This window comes from Ranitomeya imitator, chromosome 3 (assembly GCF_032444005.1).
Source record: "Ranitomeya imitator isolate aRanImi1 chromosome 3, aRanImi1.pri, whole genome shotgun sequence".
In the NCBI taxonomy this organism is placed as follows: Eukaryota; Metazoa; Chordata; class Amphibia; order Anura; family Dendrobatidae; genus Ranitomeya; species Ranitomeya imitator.
In genome coordinates this window covers 674,787,052-674,803,960 of record NC_091284.1, presented here as the reverse complement: position 1 = coordinate 674,803,960, position 16,909 = coordinate 674,787,052, and the positions used below count along the sequence as shown (strand labels likewise).

At 40.1% G+C, this 16,909-nt stretch overlaps 1 protein-coding gene across 2 annotated transcripts in view; it reads left to right on the top strand.

Moving 5' to 3' along the window:
* Nucleotides 1–1,770: 1,770 nt before the first annotated feature.
* Nucleotides 1,771–16,909, top strand: part of C1QL4 (complement C1q like 4) — a 217,412-nt gene continuing 202,273 nt past the window's right edge. For both annotated transcript variants that reach the window (XR_011319376.1, XM_069758361.1), the window contains exon 1: nt 1,771–2,871. Coding sequence is in view for 1 of the 2 variants with exons in the window: in XM_069758361.1 (XP_069614462.1) it covers nt 2,305–2,871 (567 nt within the window). In the remaining variant the exon portion in view is untranslated. The remainder of the gene's footprint in view (nt 2,872–16,909) is intronic.

Here is a 16,909-nt window from a genome sequence, read left to right as displayed (position 1 = left end):
TAATACCCAAAGAGGAGTATTCAGTCCAAAATTCGTAAAAATGTATATAAATTTATTAAATAATCAATTAATGACATACCAAATTAATATAACAAACATATACATAAAGAGGGATCAAGTCAGCCACAGGTATCACAGCAAAAATGTCATGAAGCCATAAAGTGCCTAGTGCTCATAGTTACTATAGGAAGCATACACACTATACCCATATTGTGTATCTTCAATAGGAGCAGCGAAACGCGCGTCGGTAGCGGAGAAACACGGGTCCGGCACTACACCACTATATGGGTAAGCATTCCTAATAAGCCTTGCTATATATTACTATGTCGAATACATATTCGGTTAATGTATCCTACAATATGGGTATAGTGTGTATGCTTCCTATAGTAACTATGAGCACTAGGCACTTTATGGCTTCATGACATTTTTGCTGTGATACCTGTGGCTGACTTGATCCCTCTTTATGTATATGTTTGTTTTATTAATTTGGTATGTCATTAATTGATTATTTAATAAATTTATATACATTTTTACGAATTTCGGACTGAATACTCCTCTTCTCTTTGGATATTATTATTATTGGATATTATTGCATTCAGGAGTGTCCTCTCGAAAGAGATTGCCTAAGACACAGAATCACTGTGATGAACGTCTTGGGCATCCTAACATCAAAGGTGTTCTATTTGGTTTGGATTTATACAAATCTTGAGCCGGTATAGACTCAGTGCCCACAATCTGGCCATCGAGTCCGGCTGGCAGAGACAGAGCTACAAGCCCAAGGAGGACACACTGCGACCTGGAAGCCCTGGAGAATGAGACCCACTTCCTGCTACACTGCTAGATAGATAGATAGATCTATAGATAGATGACAGATCTATAGATAGATTAATTGATGTTAAATCTATAGCTAGATAGATAGATAGATGATAGATAGATCTATAGATAGCTAGATAGATAGATAGATAGATAGATAGATAGATATGGGATAGATAGATCTATAGATAGATGATAGATCTATAGATAGATAATAGATTGAGGATAGATAATAGATAGATAATAGATAGATATAAATATAGATAGATATAAATATAAATAGATAGATAGATCTATAAATAGATAAGGTATCTATTGACAAAGGAAAAATTGGTGCAGGGGGAAGAAGCTCACAGAACGTTTGATCTATTTGTACAATTTAGGTATCTATTGTCTATATGAATACGCAAAGTATCTGTGTATCTATGTATCTACTCATCTACAAAGATCACTTCATACTGGGCAATGAGGGGCCTCTGACCTTTTGTATGCAGACCTGGAAGTCACATCTGTCCTGAGAAGGCTTTTTAATTGATTAATTGCTGATTAGGCGGCAATGAGATGGGGTTTTTGATCTTTTGCTGCACCCTTAGGTGATTCCTGCTGGATTTGTCAGTTCTTAATCAATCTCTACAGGGAAAGAGAGACAGGGAGACACAAGGAAAGTACTTAATTGCTCTGGGATGATGCCAGCTCAGCATATAAAACACTTTCTTGAACAATACCGCAGATTTGCTGCTTACAAGCGTCTGTTTCCCAATAATCGGGTGAAGGGACGATCTGTAGACTGGGGGTGGGCAATCTGAAGCCCCTGATCTCTGCTGGATGTTAGCCCCTAGTGGGTTTCCTGTAGCATAGAGGATACAGAGCCACCTCCTCTTGCCCTGAAAGGTGCCCTGTCTGTGCCAATCTGCTTTTTTCTCATGTAAATGAGGAGAGAGCTGGTTTGCAGAGGATGGGATGGGATCAGACACTGTGCCTGCAGGCAGCTCAGCTCCAGCTTCTCCTCCTCTTTCTCATGGCACCAGAGGTCGCTCTTATTTTCTTAAAGACAGTTCACACATCTTTGCCTTCACAGACCTCCCTTATCACTTGCATCTGAGCAGAGTTTCACAGAAGCTACGAGGTGATGCACACATCATGCCCATCTGAGCTGGCATGAAACTAGGTGCCTTGGAGCAATACATCTGGAATCCAGGCTGCAGAAAAGGACCAGCTCCCAGACAGGAAAAAGTTTGAGCTTCCTCATCTCAGCCCAGGATAAGTGGCCCAGGAGCCCGGCAGGAGGACCTGTCAGATTGGCAACAGGTGGGGCTGGCATCCACAGGGAGCGGCACGGTGCTGCTGGCACTGGAGGGGGGGATTTCTGCCTGAACCAGTCCAGAAGAAGTTTTCACCATTACTTCCAAAAGTGAAGAAGACTTTCTAGCCCTGGCAGCGTCCAGGCTAAGCCGCAGGAAGAGGGTGATTGGTGCTGCCATCGGGGTGGCAATGGTTCTGATCCTCCTCATAGCCATCCCTTTACTGGTCAGCAGCTCCAAGACCAGTAGCCACTATGAGATGCTGGGCAGCTGCAGGATGGTATGTGACCCCTACACCCCCCAAACACACGGGGCGTCCTCGGCAGAGTCCAGTCAGGAGTACGGGCTCATCTCCCCTCCGCCCCATCTACAGGGGAGCAAGATGGACCAGGGGGCCAAAAAGGGCAAATCGGGGCTCCGAGGATTACCGGGACCTCCGGGACCACCTGGCCCTAAGGGACCGCCCGGAGAGCCAGGACGACCGGGACCACCTGGCCCCCCAGGACCTGGACCGGGAGGTTATGTCTCCTCCTATTACAGCCCAAAGATCGCCTTCTATGCGGGGCTGAGGAAGCCACATGAGGGCTACGAGGTTTTACGCTTTGACGACGTTGTCACCAATGTGGGGAACTACTATGAGCCCTCCACTGGCAAGTTCACCTGCCCCCTGCCTGGCATCTACTTCTTCGCCTACCACGTGCTGATGAGAGGGGGGGACGGCACCAGCATGTGGGCAGACCTGATGAAAAACTCCCAGGTAAGATGGAAGCCAGCAATGCTCCATCCCCGCTGTCAAAGGCTGAGGTATATACTAATACATGTGTGCACAGCATGGAAAAGTAGGTGAACTATATATATATATATGTGTGTGTGTGTAAATATATATATATACATATATATATATATATATATATATATATAGCGTGTGTGTGATCTATATAGTGTGTATCATATATGTACACATATTTATAGTGTGTGCGCAAATATGTAATGCATACACACTTACACACACACATACACACACATACACACACATATACACACACATACACACACATACACAAACTATTTGCATTTAACCCACCTTTATAAGCCACCGACACTTCAAGTTCGTCAGACAAGGGTGTATTTAGGAAGTTTCTCAACCATCACAGGTATTGGATCTGCTAATGGATCCTGTGCCTGATCAGATAGTGACTGCATTCTCAATCCTGGTAAGGAATATAACGTGGATGATATCAGTAATAATATAATAATAATGATAACTGATGTAATTGAGGAAATGGCAAACAAGGTTAATCCATACTTTATCCACTTACTATAGTGGAGACGATTGGTGACATGCAGGAACTGGTAATAGTGGAGCATTATGTCAGCTATGGACAACAGGTGGTTAAGAAGAACTGAAGCCCTTAGATAACTCTAAATGTTAATTACAGTGGGAAATGTAAGATACAACTTTATCACTATTTATTTGTTAGTTTGTATATGAATGTAATATATACTTACATTTAATTGTACCTATTATCTCTATCGCTATCCATCTATCTATATATCTCTATCCATCTAGCTCCTATATTTCTGATAAAGTAGAAAATATTGCTACTTCACTATGAATTAGGAGTCCCGGATAATAATATGATTGATAACCATGATTAGCCAACCCTATTTTTTTAAGTCTAAATATGTGACTTTGTCTGGACCGGATGGTGCCTGTGCGTTAGTTCTCTTGTCTCCTGCGGTTTTCATCACATGTATGAATGAGGCGACCTCTGGACAGCGGCTATTTGTGTATTAAACCCAGTTTACTCTTCAGCAGAGAATTCTCCATTTCCAATTATATCAAACAGGGGTGAAGTAAATGGGCCATTTATAACAGTGGCTTCTGGATCCTGAACTCCAGGGTACATAGAGAACAGATGACCCCCTGTGCACAGCTCCTGGGGGTGAGAGGGGGGTACGGGAATAATGCCCCCCAGGGACTCGGTGTAAGCGGTCAGTCCTTTAAATTCGTTTCATCATTAGGAGTCGAACATAACTCATTACTATGTAAGTAATAGGATATGTCATGAGAGGAGATGTTACCTCCCTGCTGCACACATATTACTACATTACTGTGAACTTGAATGATCTAAACAAGTATTGGATGGAAATCACCGGCATAAAAGTCACATCGACTCGTCCTTCTGCTTACAACCTAACGAATAATGAGGATGCCCCTGATCTAAGGTGATCTTACCAATCCCATTACAATAAATAGAAATCCAAATTCAGGAACATTCCCAACCTCTTCTGTATTTCTTAAGCTGCACCAGAGAACACAACTTTGTGAGATGCGACAATTGCAGTAATGATTTGTAAAAGTTTGATACCATTGTATAGTAATGTGATAGATATTATGTCATTATTTTAGACTATCAGAATTCCTACTCTACCTATCTATCTATCTATCTATCTATCTATCTATCATTTATCTATCTATTATCTATCTATCTATCTATCTATCTATCTATCTATCTATCTATCTTTCTATCTATCTATCTATCATCTATCTAATATCTATCTATCTATCTATCTATCTATCTATCTATCTATCATTTATCTATCTATTATCTATCTATATATTATCTATCTATCATCTATCTATCTATCTATCTATCTATCTATCTATCTATCTATCTATCTATCTATCTATCTATTATCTATCTATTATCTATCTTCTATCTATAGATCTATCTATCTATCTAATATCTATCTATCTACCTATCTATCTATTATCTATCTATTATCTATCTTCTATCTATAGATCTATCTATCTATCTATCTAATATCTATCTATCTATCTATCTATCTATCTATCATCTATCTAATATCTATCTATCTATCTATCTATCTATCATTTATCTATCTATTATCTATCTATATATTATCTATCTATCATCTATCTATCTATCTATCTATCTATCTATTATCTATCTATTATCTATCTTCTATCTATAGATCTATCTATCTATCTAATATCTATCTATCTACCTATCTATCTATTATCTATCTATTATCTATCTTCTATCTATAGATCTATCTATCTATCTATCTAATATCTATCTATCTATCTATCTATCTATCTATCTATCTATCTATCTATCTATCTATCCATCTAAATTATTCCCTGCATTTACATACCAATTAGCTGACATAATATTGATCTTCGTGTCCCTATGTATTATTAAAGTCTCCTCCTTGTGACATGTGGGCTATGCTGCTCTTGTGATGCCAGGGACGAGCTGGGTGACATTAGGAGGGGGCACCAGCTGCTGCCTCTCCCCTGATGCTCATTAAGTTGCACACTTTACTCCAGTTATTTGTTGAAGCTTCTGTCTACACTGACTTTATCTACCCTGCTCCTAACATTATAAGCTTCCAGGGTCTAGATCCTGGGTCCTGTGCCCTCTGTCACTGCATTGTGGCAGCATCACCTTCATGTCTTCGGTAATATCCCCAGGTAGGAAAGGAGCCTTTATTGAAGTGACAGCAAGGTTGGGCGTGCGGACAATGAATGACATGTTGTGCAGCACAGGAGCATCAACAAGGATTACAGAGAGATGTTTGTCCTGCAGTTGGAGCTGCTGAATATTTTATAGGCGCTCAGACAGTGATCTATATTATTTTGCCCTCCTCCTCCCCCCTTCTCATATATTTATCAGAAACAGAGTCTCCATCACTATTCAACATAGACAAACTTTTTAAAGATCCCGGATCCGCCATAATTCATTTGAATAGATTTTATTTGGGTGGTGGCAGCCTGAATAGATAGATAATAGATAGATAGATAGATAGATAGATAGATAGATAGATAGATAGATATGGGATAGATAGATAGATATGGGATAGATAGATAGATAGATAGATAGATAGATAGATAGATAGATAGATAGATATAAAGATAGATGATAGATAGATAGATATTAGATAGATAGATATGGGATAGATAAATATAAAGATAGATAGATAGATAGATATGGGATAGATATATATATATAGATAGATATGGGATGGATAGATATATAGATAGATATGGGATAGATAGATATGGGATAGATAGATAGATATATAGATAGATATGGGATAGATAGATAGATATAAAGATAGATAGATAGATAGATAGATAGATAGATAGATAGATAGATAGATATGGGATAGATAGATAGATAGATAGATAGATAGATATGGGATAGATAGATAGATAGATATGGGATAGATAGATAGATAGATATGGGATAGATAGATAGATAGATAGATAGATAGATAGATAGATAGATATGGGATAGATAGATAGATAGATAGATAGCTAGATAGATAGATAGATAGATAGATATGGGATAGATAGATAGATAGATAGATATGGGATAGATAGACAGACAGACAGATAGATAGACAGACAGATAGATATGGGTTAGATAGTGTAGATAGGTAGGTGGATAGATAGATAGATAGATAGATAGATAGATAGATAGATAGATAGATAGAAGATAGATAATAGATAGATAGATAGATATGGGATATATATATATATATATAGATAGATATGGGATAGATAGATATATAGATAGATATGGGATAGATAGATAGATAGATAGATATGGGATAGATAGATAGATATAAAGATAGATAGATAGATAGATATGGGATAGATAGATAGATAGATAGATATGAGATAGATAGATAGATATGGGATAGATAGACAGACAGACAGACAGATAGACAGACAGATAGATATGGGTTAGATAGTGTAGATAGGTAGGTGGATAGATAGATAGATAGATAGATAGATAGATAATAGATAGATAGATAGACTTTCATGATTTTCATATGTTAAGTTAAATCCAAAAATTGCTTGTAAGCACTGATCTGTGTAAAGATAGTGTAATGATAGATGGATGGATGGATGGATGGATGGATAAATCTTAGTTAGCTTAGCCATAGACAAGAACAGGCTGCATAGCAGTTGTATGCCCACTTCAGAGGACAGTTTCTTCACTGCTTAGTATCACAGCAGGTGAACTCATATGAATAGCATACAATCATGACATGATGAAAGATCCTGGCTGAAAATGAGACAGCAGTGAAATTGTTAATGGTGCTGCAGCCTGAGAGGTCAGCTCAGCAGGTGGAGGACTGGGAAGCTCAAGCCTAGGGATCATTTATCAAGGAGCATAGGGGTTACCCATGACAAAAGAAGGACAAGCCACTTGATTTTCCAGCTCCAGTCAGAATGCCTGCAACAAAACAGCTGAACTAATTGAGACAATCCATGCTGCACAGTCATGTATGAGCTGCCGCACAGGAATTTGTGGGATTTCAGAGTTAAGGGCAAAATAAAGCAGAAATATAAGCGCTGTTATTGGGATTGAAGGTGAAGAAAGAGATGCTGCTGGGACTGAACAGTCTGATTAATTCAACATGCAACAATCTGTATTGATAATATAATCAAATTGAAGATATATTTGATCAATAAAATTAATCTAAAGTCTATAATTGTATTGACATTTTATAAATAAATAAACGCATCTTTGTCTAAATACAAGGAAGAACAAATGTGACTGCGTGATTGTCCAAGAAAAGACAAAATGGGTGTAAAAAAGCAGGGACACACTGACCACCTGGGCAATCCGCAAAGCATCATATAGCACATAGTTTAGGCAGACAGGGAATAATTTATTTTCTTAAAAAAATAAAATATTGTGTAATTATTATTCTTGTTATTATTATTATTATTATTATTATTTGTACCTTCTATTCAGTACAGGTAGAATTAATAGAACAGCAGCCTGTAGGAGTTAGCTGTAATTGGCCTTACATCACAGGGCTCAGCTTCTGTACCAGGTAGCAGTGACATAAAGAAAACCCTGCCCTCCTGCTTGTGCACAAGGTCTCTGATAAATATGTAGATTATTCTGCTCAGATTTCTCAAATAGAAATCTTTAAAAGTATGTAAATTCTACAGAAACATAAAATATGCAACTAGCGGTGGCCTGGACAAATTGTCTATAGCCAGTATCACTAAAATAAATACTAATACATGAGGCATAATGCCATAAATGTATCTGTCTCTCATATTTCTGTTTAGCTACACCCCACATCATATTTCTGTTCAGAAGTACTGACATATTAAAACTCATGGCTATATTCAAAAATTAGAATATATATTAGGATAGATATCAAAGAGATAGAGATACATTTTAAAGGGACAGATAGATAATAGATAAATAAATAGATAGATAGATAGATAGATAGATAGTGAGATAGATAGATATGATAGATAGATAAATAAATAGTGAGATAGATAAATAGATACATAGATAGTGAGATAGCTATATAGTGAGCTAGTGAGATAGATAGATAGATAGATAATAGATATGATAGATAAATAGTGAGACAGATAATAAATGATAGATAGATAAATAGAAAGATACATAGATAGTGAGATAGATATATAGTGAGCTAGTGAGATAGATGATAGATACATAGATAGATGATATATGATAGATGACAGATAAATAGATAGATAGATAGATAAATAAATAGATACATAGATAGTGAGATAGATATATAGTGAGTTAGTGAGATAGATAGATGATAGATACATAGATGATATATGATAGATGACAGATAGATGCATAGATAATAGATAGATAATAGATAGATGATAGATAGATAGATAGGCAGGCAGACAATAGATCTTGGATACATTATATTACTTTTACGATACTGGTCCCTTAAAAGTGACATTTATCTGTATAAAGTATCTGTTTCGTGTCTATAATTGTAGTCATTGTGGTTTGTACTTATTTTGAGCGTTGACCACTAGTTTCCACTAGTGTTGGGCAGGGCATAGTCACCCATGTTCCATAATTTGCATAACTGAGAATAACAGTTTGTATATGGGACATGAAATCATTATAGACCCCTAACTGTATCAGGCGGAAGACATTAACATAAACAGAAGGTTGATCTTGATGGACTTGTGGCTTTTCAGTCTTTGCAGCCATGTAGTAGAGACCATAGACTATTCTACCTTATTTGTATTCATCTTTTTCTGATAGCAAGAAAACCAACATAGGCCCTGTGACATTTTTGAAGATGAAAGGGAAATGTTACTATGAGAGAGTTTTGGAATTTGCATTGGAGAAGAATATGTTTTTTAGAAACGGGACTGCACACACTGACATTGCGATCACCGTGTTGTCACAGAGGTTGGCTAGATCTGCAGCTTACTGGCGTATAGCCATCATGGATCACTGAACGTAGACATGGTAGATTATTAGCAAAATGTGATAGGCATCAAGGATACTTACGCAGCATTTTTCATTTGTCTATATTCTACATGTACTTGTCACTTGTGCTCTGTGCTCGGTAGCCTGTTATTAATAGGGTTTCTATGGACAGGCTTAGCGCTAGTTGCTCCATCTACCAGATCCCAGGGGTTACCCTGGCCTTCACCCTTTAACCCCTCACCCTTTAAAGGGATCTGGACTTTCACATGGGGAGCTGTTGGTTGGTGGAGTGGGCTGGCAGAGGATGGTCAGGAATCTGTGTCACCGCCTGGAGGTCTGGAAAAGGGGCAAAAATGCCTGGCTGGAGGGAAGTACAAAAACAAGCCAAGTTTTATAACAGGAAAACACTAGCAAAACTGGAGCTAAGATGAAGGGTGTAGACCAGGTTAAGCAGAGCTAAAAACTGGCAACTAACAACTTGGCCAGGGCTCACATAAAGGGGTTATGTAGATAATAAAGTGGAGTTAACTCCTTAACTCCTTGCCTGAATAGCACCACTTGTCCAAAAATAACAACACAAACATTCCACTTCCCCTAGAAATGCCCTCAATGGAGGCAAGTCTCAGCCTGGTGACAAAACCAGAAACAAAGGGAACGAACATAGAACTAGATATAACATTGCTACGTTATGCAACAAACTTTTTCACCTGCAGGGTTACAACATACAGTACATTTCTAGGTCCATGACAGAAAAATGACACTGAAATGGTCGGCTGTGGTAAGGCAGTCAGAATGATGTCATACTTTTACCCTCGCCTACTGTATTCTCACCCATCCCTTGTAGATTGTGAGCCATCGCGGGCAGGGTCCTCTCTCCTCCTGTACCAGTCATGACTTTTATTGATTAAGATTATTGTACTTGTTTTTTATTATGTATACAAGTAAAGCGCTATGGAATAAATGGCGCTATAATAATAAATAATAATAATAATCATGCTAGTTTTGTCATATACACATTAGTGTGGTATAGTTTACTCTACAATTCCGCTAATCTGGAAATTCCATGAACGTGCAATAGGAAATTACGTTCTGTTAATCCATCAATGGAGCAGTGTAGCATACATGGGGAAAGGCAACCCAAGCATATGCCCCTGGTGATGAAAAACAACAAGATGCATTACCTCCTTGGTAAGGGTGTTCATATTCAGAGTTGAAAGAAAGGCCCTTACATGCCAACATGGATGGGAACTACACATACTCAGAGTCTAAGTGAGGACATTAGTATCAGAATGGGAATGTTGAACGTAGTTTGATGGAGGAAAGAAGGTTTACAACTTCCCACCTCTGCTTGCTGTCTCATCTGCTGCAATAGACTCTAATGGTACAACTTCCCACCTCTGCTTGATGTCTCATCTGCTGCATTAGACTCTAATGGTACAATTTCCCCCTTCTGCTTGCTGTCTGCTGTCTGTCATCTGCCGCTACTTCATTGGTATAATTCATTTGGTGCATTGTACTTAATACTCACTGTTGCATATCCATGACTGGGATCAGTGTAGATCTTATCTGGTGGAAGGTGTTAAAATAGATGTTGCCAGGCTGAATGTCTTTGATCATCTAAAAGAAAAGCCCTGGTGTGCTGGCCCCAGCTGCCAAATTATCCCCAACCAGTTCCCACAAGCCATCTCTTCTGAACCAGCAGTCTGGACTATAAATTTAGAAACATCCTTAGGGGTGCACGCATGTGGGGGTGCATGCAAGCATCCCAGAAGCAAAACGTCACGAAGCTAAGCGTCGTGATACAGCAGTTATTCCATGGCAGTTAGTCAGGGCAGGAGTCAGGTGACCCACACTCTGCTCTCCTCTCTATCGATGTGCTTTATTCCTATCCTCCTATGTTCCCTTGCAATCCACATTCACCACACAATCCCCCCTCCATCACCACTCATATACATCAGCCCCTCTATACTTCCCTCTCCCATGTACAGCTCCCATGCACTTCTCACCTTCCTGAAAAACCTCAGCCCATCTTGCCCAAACACACTGCACAAAACTTCATACAATTCCAAAAGCTACTTGCTTTTTATCTTCCTACTCCTACTGATTTCAGGGGACATCTCCCCCAACCCTGGTCCACCATCCACCAATCTCAACCCCTAGCCCACCTCACATCGAAACCTTAATAATCTTACTAATATTAATTGCACTTTTTTATCTCCTTCTTTTAATTGTGCCCTTTGGAATCCACGGTCTGTATGTAACAAGCTTCCTTTCCTACAAAATTACTTTCTGAAAAACTCTCTTAATCTGTTGGCCCTCACGGAAACCTGGATTCAGGATTCTGACACTGTCTTTCCTGCTGCCATTTCCCATGGTGGCTTACAATTCTCACATTCCCTGAGACCCACAAACAGACATGGTGGTGGAGTAGGCATACTCCTGTCCCACAATGCATGTTCCAGGTTATCCCCCAGCTCCATCACTCTCATTCTCTTCTTTTGAGGTCCACACCATCAGGCTCTTTCGTCCCCTCTCCCTCAGAGTAGCGGTCATATAACGGCCCCCAGGCTCACTCACCCACTTTTTGGACCATTTCTCTGCCTGGCTGCCACACTTCATGTCCTGAGAACTACCAACCCTTATCCTGGGAGACTTCAACATCCCCATTAACAGCCCCACTTCCACATCTGCATCCCAGCTTCTATCACTAACCACTTCTCTAGGCCACTCACAGCTCACAACCCCTGAAACACACAAAGACAGTAACACCCTCGACCTGGTCTTTGTCCGGCTCTGTTCAATCTCCTACCTAGCTAACTCACCTCTTCCCCTCTCTGACCACAACATTCTATCCTTCAAACTCACAATTCCTCACCCACCCCAGCACTCTCCTACCTACCACACATTCAGAAATCTACATGTTATTAATCCTCACACACTTTCCGACTTCCTACACTCATCATTGTCCCCAATCTCTTCTTTTTCCTGTCCGGATCTGGCAGTACATCACTTCAATGACACTCTTAGAAGCACCCTTGACCAAGTAGCTCCCCTCACCCTCAGAACCTCCAAACAGAGAGTGAAACAGCCCTGGCTCACATCGCTAACCCGATTTCTCCAGCGATGCTCTAGGGGTGCTGAACGCTTATGGAGGAAAACACGCACACCAGAAGACTTCATACACTTCAAATTTATGTTAAGGACCTATAACTCTGCCCTTAACCTCGTCAAACAGGCCTACTTCACCACTCTGATCTCCTCACTATCCAACAACCCCAAGAAACTTTTTGACACCTTTCACTCCCTCCTCAGGCCAAAAGCACAAGCCCCTATCACAGACATTTGTGCTAATGACCTGGCTTCCCACTTTATGGAGAAAATAGATAATATCCATCAGGAAATCCGCTCCCAGACACCAAGTGCAGTGACTCCCATCCCTCTCTGCATCTCCCCTGGTTCACTCTCCACATTCAATCCCATTACAGAACAAGAAGTCTCCAAGCTCCTCTCCTCTTCTCATCTGGCTACATGCACCACCGACCCCATTCCCTCACACCTCCTCCAGTCTCTCTCTCTCCAGTCGTCACAACTCACCTAACTACAACCTTTAATCTCTCCCTCTCCTCTGACATTTTCCCCTCCTCCTTCAAACACTCTATCATTACTCCATTACTAAAGAAACCCACCCTTGACCCATCCTGAACAAATAACTACAGACCGGTCTCCATTCTCCCCTTCATCTCTAAACTCTTGGAGCACCTGGTCTACTCCCGCCTTACCCGTTACCTCTCCACTCCCTCCCTCCTAGACCCTTCACAGTCCTCTCACTGTTGGGGTACCTCAGGGCTCAGTCCTTGGCCCCCTTCTCTTCTCCCTCTACACAGCCCCAATTGGACAGACCATCAGCAGATTTGGCTTTCAGTACCATCTTTATGCTGATGAAACACTACTATACACGTCATCCCCTGACCTTACCCCCGCTGTACTACAGAACGCCACTGACTGTCTGTCTGCAGTCTCCAACATCATGTCCGCTCTCTATCTGAAACTCAACCTCTCCAAAACTGAACTTCTTCTGCTCCCGCCGTCTACTAACCTCCTTAAATCTGACATTTCCTTCTCCGTGGATGGCACCATAATAACACCCCGGCAGCAGGCGCGCTGTCTGGGTGTTATGTTTGACTCCGATCTCACCTTCACCTCCCATATACAATCTCTTGCCCGCTTGTGCCGCTTACATCTAAAGAACATCTCTAGAATCCGCCCTTTTCTCACCATTTAAACAACAAAAACCCTCACTGTCGCCTGATCCACTCCCGCCTGGACTACTGCAATGCTCTATTAATTGGCCTCCCCCTTACTCGACTTTCCCCTCTCCAGTCTATCCTTAATGCAGCAGCCAGGGTTGTCCATTTAGCTAATCATTACTCGGACACATCCGCTCTTCGCCAGTCGTTACACTGGCTGCCCATTCATTACAGGACAATTCAAAGTACTTGTTCTCACCCACAAAGCTCTCCACAGTGCGGCACCCCCTCCCTCATTTCAGTCTATCGGCCTAGCCGGCCTCTGCGCTCTGCAAATGACTTTCAACTAACCTCTGCACTAATTCTTACCTCCCACTCCCGACTCCAAGACTTCTCCTGTGCTGCGCCAATCCTCTGGATTGCTCTACCCCAAGATATTAGGACCATCCAAAATTTGCATAGTTTTAGGCCCTCGCTCAAAACACATTTGTTCAGAGCGGCCTATCACGTTCCCTAATCAAAGCCATTTTATGTTTGTGTGTGTGTAGCCCATTCACCATCTCCATCTATCCCCCACCCCTTGAAGATGGCTGGAACATCATTGTAACTACACACTTGTGCTTTGTATCTCCCCCACCTCATTGTAGATTGTAAGCTCTCACAAGCAGGGTCGTCTTATTTTGCTTTAATTATTCTATTGTTAACGTTGTTACTTATGACTGTTGTGTTTGAAACTGTTAAGCTGTAAAGCGCTGCAGAATATGTTAGTGCTATATAAATAAAGATTATTATTATTATAATAACAGACGCCGATTCTTTACTGTAAGACCAGTGAGACTATGGAACTCTCTGCCGTATGATGTAATGAGTGATTCATTACTAAAATTTAAGAAGGGACTAGATGCCTTTCTTGAAAAGCATAATGTTACAGGTTATGTATACTGGATTCCTTGATAGGGCGTTGATCCAGGCAGCTAGTCCGATTGCCGTATGTGGAGTCGGGAAGGAATTTTTTTCCCCAATGTGGAGCTTACTCTTTGCCACATGGTTTTTTTGCCTTCCTCTGAATTATGTTAGGGCATGTTAGGTTAGGCTATGGGTTGAACTAGATGGACTTAAAGTCTTCCTTCAACCTTAATAACTATGTTACTATGTTACTATCACAGCAGAAACCCAGAGACTTGTAGTCATGGTCAGTATTGCATCTCTATATGCTGCATAGTAATTGTTGTTTTACTATTCCCGCCACTCGGTACCTGGCCAGGTTATTTTTCTCTGAAAAAGTCAAACACATGGCTGAAATCACGCAGCCAGTGTCGGATACCTGCCGCCCATGATTGTCAGGTTCCCTTTAAATGGCCTCTTATTTGCCTCTTTCATGGTTTTAAGCACAAGCTCTTCTACCTTTGGCCACTAATATAGAAGGCTTTTGATTTTCTGTAGATGCTGCAAATAAATAGAATTTAAATGAGTTTTCAAAATGCACATTTTTGTGTACATTTAAGGGGTACAGAAGAAAAGATTTTCAGGCCATATCATGTATTGTAATGTCATCTTAATACGTAGGTGTATGTTTACTGATCTAGTGAACTAAACATGCCACTTCCAATCTCTTAATTATAGGTCTGGTAGGTTTTTTGATTTCACTAATAGTGTTGAAATCATAAATTTTGTTACATGGCCAAAGCAATGTCAAACCACAATGAACTAATAGAAAGCTACAAACCACGATGAACGAAGGGAAAGATACAAGTGCTACTCATTTGTTAGTGGCTGCTCCTTTTTTTATTTTATATTTTATGTAAGACTCAATTATTCATACTACTTTACTAAATTATATTCTTCATTATTTTTTTTTAGAGTAATGGTAGGCAGCTCTTTGTTGAATTTTTGCTGTTTTAAGTTTTTACTTGCAGGTGTTGGACCTTGCATGCTCATTATAGCTCTATTCATTTTCAATGGGCCTGATGTAGATTGCCAAGTGCCGTATTACATTACATACTGTAACTAGAGATGTTTCTATTCAGAATCTTTTCTATCATATTGATGTTATAATTCTTAAATGTCTAGTTGGTGAGTACCTGAGTAACTATCCATATTACCCATTCATTTTAATGGACAGCCATCATGTACAGTGAGGAAAATAAGTATTTGATACGCTGCCAAATGCACAAGTTTTTCCACCTACAAAGAATGGAAAGGTCTGTAATTTTTATTAGAGGTACACTTCAACTGCGAGAGGCAGAATCTAAAAATAAAAAAACAAAAAAAATTACATTGTATGATTTTTAAATAACTATTATGCATTTTATTGAATGAAATAACTATTTGATACCATAGAAAAACAGAACTTAATATTTAGTGCAGAAACCTTTGATTACAATTACAGAGATCTAATATTTTCTGTAGTTCTTGACCTAGTTTGCACACAGATTTTGTGCAGAACATTCAGGTTTCGGGGCTGTCATTGGGCAACACTGAGTTTCAGCTCCTTCCAAATATTTTCTTTTGGGTTCAGGTCAGGAGACTGGCTAGGCTACTACAGGACCTTGAAATGCTTCTTGTAGAGCCACTCTTTAATTGCCCTGATTGTGTTTTTTAGGTCATTGTCATGCTGGAAGACCCAACCACAACCCATCTTCAATGTTCTTCCTGAGGGAAGGAGGTTGTTGGTCAAAATCTCGCAATATATGAACCCATCTATCTTCCCTTCAATACTGTGCAGTTGTCCTGTTCTCTTTGAAGAAAAGCACCCCCAAAGTATGATGTTTCCACTATCATGCTTCATGGTTTGGATGGTGTTCTTTGGGTTGTGCTCATCCTTAGTCTTACAAACACAATGAGTGTAGTTGATACCAAAAATATCTATTTTGGTCTCATCTGACCACATGACCCTCTCCCATGCCTCTTCTGGATCATCCAGATGGTCATTGGTGAACTTCAAAACGTGCTGGTGTGAGCAGGTTAACATTGCGTGACCTGCAGAATTTTAAACCATGACGGTATAGTGTGTTACTAATGGTAATGTATGAGACTGTGGTCCCAGCTTTCTTCAGGTTATTGACCAGGTCCTCCTGTCTAGTTCTGGGCTGATTCCTGACCTTTCTCAGAATCATCCTTACTCCACGAGGTGAGATCTTGCATGGAGCCCCAGATCAAGGAAGATTGGCAGTCATCTTGTGTTTCTTCCATTTTGTAATAATTGCACCAACAGTTATTGCCTTCTCACCAATCTGTTTGCCTATTGTCCTGTAACCCATCCCAGCCTTCTGCA